This window comes from Lotus japonicus, chromosome 2 (assembly GCF_012489685.1).
Source record: "Lotus japonicus ecotype B-129 chromosome 2, LjGifu_v1.2".
NCBI classification, from domain to species: Eukaryota; Viridiplantae; Streptophyta; class Magnoliopsida; order Fabales; family Fabaceae; genus Lotus; species Lotus japonicus.
This window is the reverse complement of record NC_080042.1, coordinates 45,235,588-45,246,478: the sequence shown is the minus strand read 5'-3', so window position 1 is coordinate 45,246,478 and position 10,891 is coordinate 45,235,588. Positions and strand designations below refer to the sequence as shown.

General features: G+C 46.8%; 2 protein-coding genes across 2 annotated transcripts; both read left to right on the top strand.

The window, feature by feature from the left end:
• The first annotated feature begins 510 nt into the window (after positions 1–510).
• On the top strand, positions 511–1,554 carry LOC130736491 (uncharacterized). The gene has a single exon (XM_057588317.1). The coding sequence runs from the start codon at positions 511–513 to the stop codon at positions 1,552–1,554; it is 1,044 nt and encodes a 347-aa protein (XP_057444300.1).
• A 6,574-nt stretch (positions 1,555–8,128) lies between these two features.
• Positions 8,129–10,307, top strand: LOC130738100 (uncharacterized). The gene is made up of 5 exons (XM_057590005.1): positions 8,129–8,287; positions 8,778–8,841; positions 9,363–9,436; positions 9,696–9,822; positions 9,897–10,307. The coding sequence occupies exons 2-5, from the start codon at positions 8,839–8,841 to the stop codon at positions 10,155–10,157; spliced, it is 465 nt and encodes a 154-aa protein (XP_057445988.1). The 5' UTR covers positions 8,129–8,287; positions 8,778–8,838; the 3' UTR covers positions 10,158–10,307.
• Positions 10,308–10,891: the final 584 nt, after the last annotated feature.

Here is a 10,891-nt window from a genome sequence, read left to right as displayed (position 1 = left end):
CGACGTGAGGAGGATCAAGAGCGGTGGCATGCTTCGCCACCGCGTCGCATGAAAGGTAGGCCGCGACGCGAGCAAGTTCATCGTGAAGAAACGAATCGATTAACTCCTCCTCCTCCGCCACCGCCTCCGCCTCCTCCTTCTCCGACGCCTCCGCTACCTTCTCCACCTTCCTCGCCGGAGCAGCAGAGGACGCCGGTGAATTCACCTCCGGCTTCGGGAGAAGAGACTCAGGCACCTCAGGCACCGATCTCCAGTCAAGATTGGAGGCGCTTGATTTGAAGTGTCGATGACATACGCCAACGAAACAATTACTTACAAGAACAACTGGAGTATTATCGTTTCGAGCAGCAGGACGAGGGGGAGCGCGAGGCAGAGGTCGTGGCTGAGTTTGATCCGTTCTCGGCGACAGTAAGAGAAGTTGCAATTCCGGATAATATGAAGAATATTGTCCTTGAGACATACAGTGGGAAGGCTGATCCCAAGGAGCTCCTGCTATATTTTAACACGAAGATGGTAATCAGTGTCGCATCCGATGCTGTAAAGTGCAGGATGTTTCCGGCTACATTCAAGGGAACTGCCATGGCATGGTTCACAACCCTACCCCGAGAATCAATCACGAATTTCCATGACTTCTCATCCAAGTTCCTCGTCCAGTTTTCGGCAAGTAAAACCAAGCAAGTGACAATTGAGGATTTGTACAATGTGCGCCAGTCCGAGGGCGAGACTCTGAAACAGTATATGAAACGATTTAGCGCCGCGTCGGTGAAGATTGAGGAGTCAGAGCCAAATGCATGCGCCCGTTCCTTCAAGAACGGTTTGCAGCCTGGAAAACTGAATAACAAATTAAGTCGCAAGCCCGCCCGGTCAATGGCGGAGGTTCGAGCGCGAGCAAACACCTACATACTTGACGAGGAGGATGATGCTTTTAAGCGAAGGCGTGCGAAGGTAGAGAAAGATGGCGACCAGAGGGATGCATCGCCAGAGGACAAGCCGAGTATGGAGAAAGCGGAAGGAAGCAAGAGACGAGACAGGAAGGTGCGTACGAGTGAAAAGGTGCCGAGGGAACCGTTGTATCTTAAAAAGGAAAATTTCGAGCGTCGCCGACCCTGGCATCAAGCCGACTCTCACTGGCGAGAGGAGTCAGGGAAGAGTTTGAGTGCGCATCTGACGGAGCTGTTGCGTGAGGTTAAAGCGACACACGCAGTTGAGGAAGGCGAGAAAGAGACAGGCCCGCCCCGGGCAGCGTTAGATAAGACCAAGTGGTGTGAATACCACCGCTCAGCAGAACATGACATTGGGGACTATTTTACTCTGAAGAACGAGATCGAGAGGCTCATCCGAGCGGGGCGTCCACAGTTGAGTGATCGTGGTGATCGCTGGAGCGGAGAGCGGCAAAGAGGAAACTGGTATAATGGGGCCCGCCAGCAAGATGATCTTAAGCGAGAGGATCGCCGCCGTACCCCAAACACTGACAAAAAGGAAACACTGGCCACACGGAAAAGGGGGCGGAAGAGACCTTCAATAAGGACCTTGAGCCGCCGGTTGGGACGATAAATACGATTGTAGGTGGTTTCGGTGGAGGCGGGGAAACGGCTTCGGCTAGGAGAAGACACGTCAGGGCAGTAACGTCGGTACAACAATATGAGACCCCTTTCGGCTTCCAGCATCCAGATATCGTGATATCATCGACGGATTTTGAAGGAATAAAGACGCACAAGGATGATCCGGTGGTTGTCATGAAAAGGATAAACAACTTCAATGTGCGACGAGTTCTTCTGGATCAGGGAAGCTCTGCTGACATCATTTATGGGGATGCGTTTGACCAGCTGGGATTAACGGATAAAGATCTGATGTCTTACACAGGGACATTGGTAGGTTTCTCGGGCGAGCAGGTATGGGTACGAGGGTATATAGATTTGGACACAATCTTTGGTATCGACGAAAACGCAAAACTTCTTCGCGTCAGGTACCTAGTGTTGCAGGTTGTTGCTTCATACAACGTCACCATTGGAAGGAACACACTCAATCACCTTTGCGTAGTAATTTCGACAGCTCACTTGGCGGTGAAATACCCGCTGATGTGTGGAAGAGTGGAGAAGATCGTGGTGGACCAGAGAAGGGCGAGAGAGTGTTACAACAACTGTCTTAGCATGTACGGAAAGAAAAGAGCCGGCGAGGGACACAGGTGCCACATGGTTGAGATTTTAGAAGACAAACGAGAAGGGTTGAGCGAGCAGGAGCAAAGGACAGAACAGGTCGTTGACAGGAAGGTAAAAAGGCAATGAGACAGTCAGAGTCAAGGCAAGCAAGGTGACAAGGCAGAGGAGCGCTGGGTAGGAATTATTGACGACTTGGAAAGGTATAAATTCAGTAGGGGGTGCTGGCGGTCGAGCTCAGGCTCACACCCGGACAGGAACTTCGATTGGAGAAGTTGGTAGAGGACAACTTTGACCTCTTCAGCTGGAGTCCAAAGGATGTGACACTATGGGAACTTCCGCGGTTTAGGACACCAGCTTTTACGAGCAAGGGACCGAACGAGCAGAAGGGGAAAGCGGCGATGAGCAGGGAAATAGACCCAGGAATTCTACAGCGCCAAGGTTGCAAGCAAAAGGGAAATGAGGTGCTCGGGCGGTCCCGGGGAAAGCAAAAGGCAGGGAAGAGAGACCCGACATACCGTGGCAAGAATAGGGGGAAGGCTAAGGCGAAGTAGTGGAAGTCGGCGAGAACAATGATCCTTGAAAGCAAAAAAGCCAAGTGGAATGAACAAGAGAGTGAATCAGAGGCGCGCTGGCGAGAAAGTCAACTCCGCAACAACGGTGAGTGGGTAGCGAGAACGTCAGGCACGAAGGGCGAGGTGATGGGCGTAATACTTTGACTTGGAGCCTTGGAGGCTTGGCGACAGCGGCGAGGATGCAGCCGAGGAACCAGATCAGAAGGAATAGGACCAAAAATAAAGATGCACTCTTTTTCTCCATCTCGAGAGTTTTTTATGAGGCATCCCTCAATGTAAAAAATCTTTTACGAATGAAATACAAAAGGATATTCACCAGCAATACTCCTAACTCAAACTGCAAAGATACGGTAGCCCGGTGGGAAAAATTTCCCGAAGGAGGCAATCCCAACACGACCTTGATGTCTGGGGATTGCTCCGGGAAAGTCCGGCGCGAACCGGTGCTACCCATATAGCAACTCAATTAACATGTCACATTCGCTCGGTGGGAAAAATTCTTCGAAAGTGGCAATCCCAACACAACCTTGATGTCTGGGGATTGCTTTGGGAAAGTCCGGCGTGAAGCGCTGACCTCTAGTTGGCGATGTGTGCGGGAAAGCGACTTATCCCCAAAATGGGGTGGGTCCCTTATCCCCTTAGTCTCCCCGAAATCTGGGAATACGAGGCCTCCCCGAAATATGGGCGAGAACATAAACTAGGCGTAAGTCTGGGTAAACCTATATGACCATTGGGTCCCTAGCAATGTAAGTCCTTGTCGGGACAAAACCGCCACTGCCGCACCTGCTCTTACGAGAAATATTGGTGTGGAGAAAAGCCTCAGTTCAAAACTGAGCAAAAGTCCTAGTTTCTTTGGCACACCTTCAAAATCGGTACACGAGCGCGAAAGGAAAAACAAGGCCTAAACGGCGAGGACGCGATCACAAGGCGGAAAATTTACGAACGAAACCATGCGGAAATTAAACTGAATAAGAATAAGAACAATAATTGATTACAAAAAGGGGTAAGGAAAATCAGTGCAAAATTATCATGTTACATTAACATCTTTTCCTTTTCAATTTCTGCATGCGCGAAATACTCAGCAGTAAAGCCCTGGGGATCGTCTTGGCCAACTAGTCCATGTGGAGTAACCTTCTTGAAAGCTCCCATTCCGTCAAGGTTAATTCCCTTGTAAAGATGCTGGACCTGAGCTTTGGCGAGAAAGAAGCCGCGGCCACGCTCCTCCACGGCCTCGGCAGCAATCCCAGCCACCAGTGTAACACCCCAATTCTAAACGGTATATGTATTGCAAATATCAGAGTGATAAAAATTCTAACACTAATGAGGCATTACATAATCACTTAAATCCCAACGCTTCTTGCAAACTCAACTTAGATCCCAACGCTTCTTGCAAACTCTTCCAAAAATCATAAGTAAACCTCGGATCTCTATCCGACACAGTACACAAAGGAACACCATGTAATTTCACAATTACCTTAGTATAGATTTCCGCCAACTTGGGAACTGAATATGTGATGTTAATAGGAATAAAGTGTGCCGACTTTGTAACATCCTGATCTGACGACTGGCCTCACGGTAACAACACGAGTCTTTTCAGCGCGCTTTGTCCTCACTCGCACGCTTCCTGGAAAAACTTCCCAGGAGGTCACCCATCATAATATTGCTCCAAGGCTAGCACACTTAACCATGGAGTTCTTATGAGTTGGGCTCCCGAAAGAAGTTGCAACTTGTTGTCATGAGTAGTACCAATCAAATCTCTTATGCCCTCCTCAACTGTATAGTCCATCCCTATACAGTCTCGGAATACCTCTTGTTCGAGTGTGAGATCGGTTCATTCATGTGTCCCTCCGCCTAGAAGCCTGCCAGGAGCCGCTCCTTGTCCGTGCCTCACTGCACCGGCAATCACTCCCCGCCCTCGTCGGCCCCGGGCGTCACAGGCCCACCAACTTCCGCTTGGTTCGTACCCGAACCACACCGTACTGGGAGAGGTCGGCTCTGATAACCAGCCTTGCTTGGGAGGTCCTGATTTTGGAGTCCATGTTCGCCAGGGCCTGGGCCATTGTCTCGAGTTGGGGGCTCACATCGGCGATAAACTCGTTCTTCGTCCCCAATTCGCTGCGAAGGGAAGCGATTTCCTTGTCCTTAACGATACAAGTGGCCTTGTTTGCGTTGATCGCCTTCGTTTTCGCCTTCACCTCCTGTTGCAGCTCATCCCGCTCCATCTCCAGTTCCACCGTTCTTTCTTTGCAAGCAGAAAAGTCATCCTCGCGCTGGCTCATCTCAATACCTAACCTGTTCAGCTTCGTCGTTTGAGTTACCACTTGGGTCACCAACTTGTCGCGTTCGCCATGCGCTTCCTATGTAGCCACGCGGTAACCCTCAGCCTTCTGGTGAAGCTCTTCCACCTCTACAGACAAGGCGGAATCCTGAGATAGCCTGGCGAAGAGACACCCCGCACGCAAAAGGTTGAGGATGGCTTCCTGTGCCACATCGTCGAAGTCAGGGTTCTCGAACTCTCTCATACTTCAAAGAAAGGAATCGGTCATCATGAAGTCAATAGGAGAAGGTTGCTGGTTTGGAGCACAACCCGTCTGACCATCAGTAATGGGATGACTAGTATCATGGGAAGAGTGGCGAGGAGTGGGAGAGGCGCTGGGAGTTGGACCTCCACCGTTGGAACTCACTAGATGGGCGAGGGAGACCTCAGGTGGGTTCGCCTCGGCCTGATGACTTGAGCGGTCGAAAGAAGGGATTGCTCGAGGAGCATTGGAAGGAACGCCTTCGGAAGCTTGTTGATCAACAGGAACTCCCTCGGGACGAGGCGAGGACCCCGCGTCGCCCATGGAGTCTGTTTCTTTCTCGCCCCCCAGATCTTGGCGAGGGGCAGATGCTTCACCAGCCTTAGATCTCTTGGTTTTCTTCTTTTTCTTTTCCAACTTCTGAGGCGAAGAAGTCTCGACCCCAGATTTTCCATCTGCGCCAGAATCGTCCCTTTTGGATTTCCGGGATTTTCTTGGTTGGGAGGGTTGAGCAGCACCGTCATTGGGCCTTCGGACCAGATCGTCAATTTCTGGCGATGGGGCGGTGCCCAGTATTGACTCTCCAGACCCAGCGACATTTGGGGCGGTCACGGCCGTGCCAGAGGGGGCAGGGTCAATCGAAGAAGATCCTTTGGCCTTCTTTGGAGGGGGAACGACAGCCTCGGCATCAGAATCGGCGACGGCGCGTTTCCTCTTAATTCCCGTGGTATTAAAAACAGGAGGGAACTTAAGTGAATCGGAAGCCAGGGCGCGCCGCAACGCGACTTTAGTAAAGTTTATCACTTCTAAAAATGAGCGGAGGGTGTTTTCACGAGCAACTTCAAGCAACTGTGAGCACTCAAGGATGGGGAACCCAGCGAAAAAGCCAAGGATGGTAGTGTCTTCGTTGCTCAGTGACACATCGGACGGTTGTGGAACGTCGCGAGGGCTATCGGTCCAGTAAAAAGGGAACAGAACAGTCCCGTCCCGGCGAGTAAAAGCCTCAGGGTAGGTAGGGTGCACGAGTATGCGGAAGTATCGGCGCCCGAGCCCCTTCTTGACGTTGCTCTTGTAAGGGTAGAGGCGCTGCCGGCCCGTACGGGATTTCAGGGAGACCCACCCAGGAGTTGGGGTCTTCAAGGATTTCGGCTCCACGCCGTAAAAATAGAAGAAATAGGAGGTTTTCACTTCAAGACCGACGGCGTTGCAGAGAATCTCGAAGCATCGAATGAAAGCCCAGGCGTTCAAATGAAGTTGGCTCGGGGCTACGTTGATCCCCTTCATAACTTGATAGAGGAAGGGAGAGAAGGGTAGTTTGATTCCCAGATCATGGAAGAAGTACTCATAAACATAAAAGAAGTGGGGCTGTCCCGCGCCTTGCTCGATCGCGCGGCACTTCCAAGGACGACGGACGGCTAAGCCCCGGCCGGTGATGAGGACATCTTCAAGAGACTTCTCGTGGCAAAACCCGCCGGCCTGGCGGGCCGACTCGGCGATGGACTTGTCGGTGGACAACTCAGAAGGTTGGCAGATGGCCCCCTGAGTGGGTTCCCGAATGGTAGAGTGGGGAAGAGTGGGGAAGACTTGGTGCCAGAAAGCGTTCTTCTCATTTTCGCTGAGGGGGAGCCCCCAGCAGGAGGAGGGTTAACCGGAGCGGGAGACGTTTGAGCGGTGCTACGGGATCGAGAGGATCCTTTGGTGCGGTATTGAGAGGTCATTTTTCGCTAATAGAGAAGGTGAAAGGACGAGAGGGGAGGGGATGCAAAGTTGTCAACTTCAGCAAAGTGTTAGGGTTCCAGAAGCGGTATGTGAGAGAAGGAAGGGGAATTTAAAAGTTGATATAAGAAACGGTTGGGGAATCGTGCCTTATCATTACAAAGGTGGAATGATTATTCAAGGGAGCGTGGAGCGGATTTCGGGGAACAAAGGCAACGCATTAAATGAAAAGTTACAACGGTTGAAACTGATTGGTTTGAATTCAAATTGTTAGGCTTTACCGTGATTCGAAAGGACGTTTCAAAGATAGCAGTTGGGATTCGGTGGATTCGCTAACCCTAGCACCACTTCAGGGCACGACGCGTGGCGAAGGCTCGACACATGTCAAAATGTCACGATTCAGAGTACGCGCATAGCTATGGTGGGGCGAGCGGACCAAATGCCATCGCCACAAGCTCACTTGTGGACTCAGACCGCCCGGAGAAGAGGAGCACAACAAAAGTTTGAGATGTAGATTTTAAAAGCTTTACTCACCGAGTCATGTTGGCTATTGATCTTCGTTTTTAGACTTTAGGTTTTAGCGTTGGATAGTTTCTTATGGCTTTCGCCCTAGTTTTTCTGCTTAAAGACACACTTAGCTCTCATGCTTCGAGCTCGGTGTCTTGTGGCCTTGTGGACTGGGCGAGACCCCAGGGTCCCTCGCCTAGAGGCGCCAGCCTAAGGCGAGGGGCGCACCTGAGACTTGGGCCTCCCTCCACGAGGCTCAACTGACCCATTAAGGTACATTAGAGGTGCCAAGCCCAACTCCACTCCTATAAATAGGGGACGGTTACCAAATGTAAGGGATTCTTGGCTCATTTGTGAAATAACAAGATTGAAATTCAGTTACTCTTTCTCTCTCTAGCGGTTAGAACTCCACTCTTTAAGCATTCATATCACTTTCCTTACACTTTGGGTACTGTACCCCTATCATATGTTATTGGATAGAACACTCATAAGGTATTGTATAAATTTATACTATCATATCTAACACGTCATACCAAACGAGAGCGCTTAAGTATGAACATTATTTTACGGGTGTTGCTCTAGTACCCATTAAAATTGAACAATTGGTGGGAAATTAAACTCCACACGAAAAAGACAAAGGAATTTTTGGGCCGTGTTAAGCCCAGTTCTGTGTACTTGAACTCTTGAAGCATCCCGACCTTCTTCGTTTCTTCGTCGTTCTTCTTTTTCTTCTTTGAGGGAGAGAGAGAGAGAATAAAACCCTAATTCATTGCTTTTCTTCTGTTTGCTACAACCAGAGGCTCAATTTCTCTACACGGTAACCCCCTCGTCATCAATTTTTTTTCTTTAACAAAAAAATTGGTTATTTGATTGTGTAATTGAAATGGGAATTTTTCTAGGTTTTGATCGAAACCCATTTTGCAAAATTGAAAATTTGATCACTTGTCCAATTTTTTTTCCTCTTGTCAATGTGTAGTTTTTGTTTTTGCTTTTGGGCATATGAGCTTTTCATTGAATTTATATGCACCTGACCTGGGGAACTTCAATAGTGTAGAGGGTGGCAAGCAATTGTTATTCAAGAAAATCTGGATTCATATATCTTTTTGCCTCTTTAGATATTGTAGATAAATTTTTTGATTGCACCGGATGTCGCATTTGGTCGCTAAGTGATGATTGTAACACTACTGCATTTGATGGGCAATATCTAAGTAACCCTATCTAAGTTGATTCTGTCAACCAATGTTACGAATTACTGTTTTGAGTAAATGGCAACGACTCGAGTGTTATAGTAGTTTGTTCATTTGCAGGGCAATGAACATTTGATGCTTCCGAGTCTTGGTTGAAGTTTCACTAGCTTTCTTTGCTATCATGGTATGTTCAATGTCTGGTCTCTCACTATATTTGTGTTTATTTATTGTTTGATAGATTCAATTTTCTGCGGATTTAGGTTTTTTTTCATGCTGTTATTCACGGCTGGTGCAGAGGTCTTGCAATGTCTTATTTCTAATACAGTAATACTACTAAGTTTTCGTCTAAGAGAATAATGCATTGTGCAGATTGCTGTTTTTGACTTGTTAATATGGCAAGCATCTTCTTTTATCTTTTTTGCATGTTGAAAGAAATTCAATCGGATGTATGTGCCTAGGTAGGAGATGGAATTCAATTGGACAGAAAAATGTATGACAAATTGGAATGGCAATATATCCTCCTTAAAAATACTGCAGCAAAAGAGCATGTCCCACCCATGGATATTACTTTGGGAATAAATTCATATTTTGGAATTATTAGAATTTACTTAACTAACATGATAGCATCTAAAATTGATCTGGTGGATTTTGATATTACCAATTTCATTGTATTCTGGAACTTATTTTATGTTTTGCTGAATGCAGGATCCTTATGGTTCTATTGATGACAAGTGTGAAAATAGACTCTATATTGGTAACCTTGATCTCAGAATTACAGAGTGAGTCTTCCTAACTCCCTACTAACAAGTGTTTTTTTTGTCAAATGCTAAAAGAAGGTACTGGTTTAAGGGATAAAGATGTAAAGTTTGTATTGAAAAGTACAGTTTTGTAAGTTATTAATGTATTAAGTACTGTAATTTTCAATATATACTTTCATCTCTTTTCATAACCTGTGCCTTTAAGACACTCAATAGCAAAACATTTTTTACCCTGTGCTTCATACACTTCTTATTCTCTTTTTTTTTTCAACATTTCCAGAGCTGCTCTGCTTAAATTGTTCTCTCCTTATGGAAAGATCGTTTCTGAGGACTTCTTATATCACACTCGTGGCCCAAAACGCGGGGAACCGCGCGGTTTTGCTTTTATCCAGTATAGCACGAAAGAGGTACGTTGATTGAATACTTTTGTTACTTCACTCTCAGGCAATCCCTGATTTCCATTATTAAAGTGAGAATGCAGGAAGCAGAATTGGCCAAGGAGAAAATGCATGGAAGGTTCGCTTGCGGCCGGCCATTGGTTGTTCGTCTTGCTAGCGAGAAGTACATGTTGGAAACAGCTGATATGTCTTCCAAAGTAGCAGGTGGAGGGCACAAGGTGCATCTCACCGGTGGCGGTGTGGGACAGACGACAAGTCGTACTGCAAAAATAGCTGCAATAAAGAATAAATTGAAATCCTTAGAGGAGGAGAGTTCTGGGACCAAGAAACAGAAGCAAACTTGACAATATTTCTTGAGTCAATTGTATAATCTGTAGAGCAGTGACGTATAAATAAAAATGTGGAGCAGTTGTGTATTAAATTGGAATTCATGTATTTGATCCAGCTTGGTTTTTTCAATTCATGCCTGAAGCTAGAATTTTAACTGCATGAAACCTACTATCCACTTGAAATTCTCCTATTAGAAATTTGACAGAGGATTGTCTGTATTAAATCTGAAATTCTGCTTTTACCTCGACATACGTTTTGTTTAGCTTCTCCAAATTTAGGTGGAATCTTAATTTTAAATGAAATGGAATCACAATTTCTGAGATTAAAAATTTATGGACAATGTGTTTTTTTTTTCCGGCTGAATTGGCACCTCTCTCGAATATGTATCATGTTTGAATTGTTTGCCGAGTTAGTTTTGGGAGGAAAAGGAAGGTGAAAACAATTTTTTTCCCAATAAATAATTCCGAATTTCTTCTTAATGATCTTCATAATCTTTTCTTCAGAATGGTTATTTTGTGACCTAAAAAATTGTGAAGGACATTGATTTAAGAACAAATTGGTCATCCCAAGTTATGGTACTCTTTTTCCTTGCTAGGTTTTTAACCCAATGAGTTTTTCCTAGTGAGGTTTTAATGAGGTCATTTCTTGGGATTACGTTGATGTCATTTTACGGGTTGGTGGTGAGTTTTTCTGCTCAGAATCACGTATCACATACTAGGTTCTATGACTTTGCCGCCTTGGCACAAGT

Coding starts and splice junctions, on each gene's coding strand:
- LOC130736491 (XM_057588317.1), top strand. CDS start 511: ATGGTAATCAGTGTCGCATCCGATGCTGTAAAGTGCAGGATGTTTCCG.
- LOC130738100 (XM_057590005.1), top strand. Junction 9,437..9,695: donor CTTGATCTCAGAATTACAGA/GTGAGTCTTCCT, acceptor CAACATTTCCAG/AGCTGCTCTGCTTAAATTGT. Junction 9,823..9,896: donor TCCAGTATAGCACGAAAGAG/GTACGTTGATTG, acceptor GTGAGAATGCAG/GAAGCAGAATTGGCCAAGGA.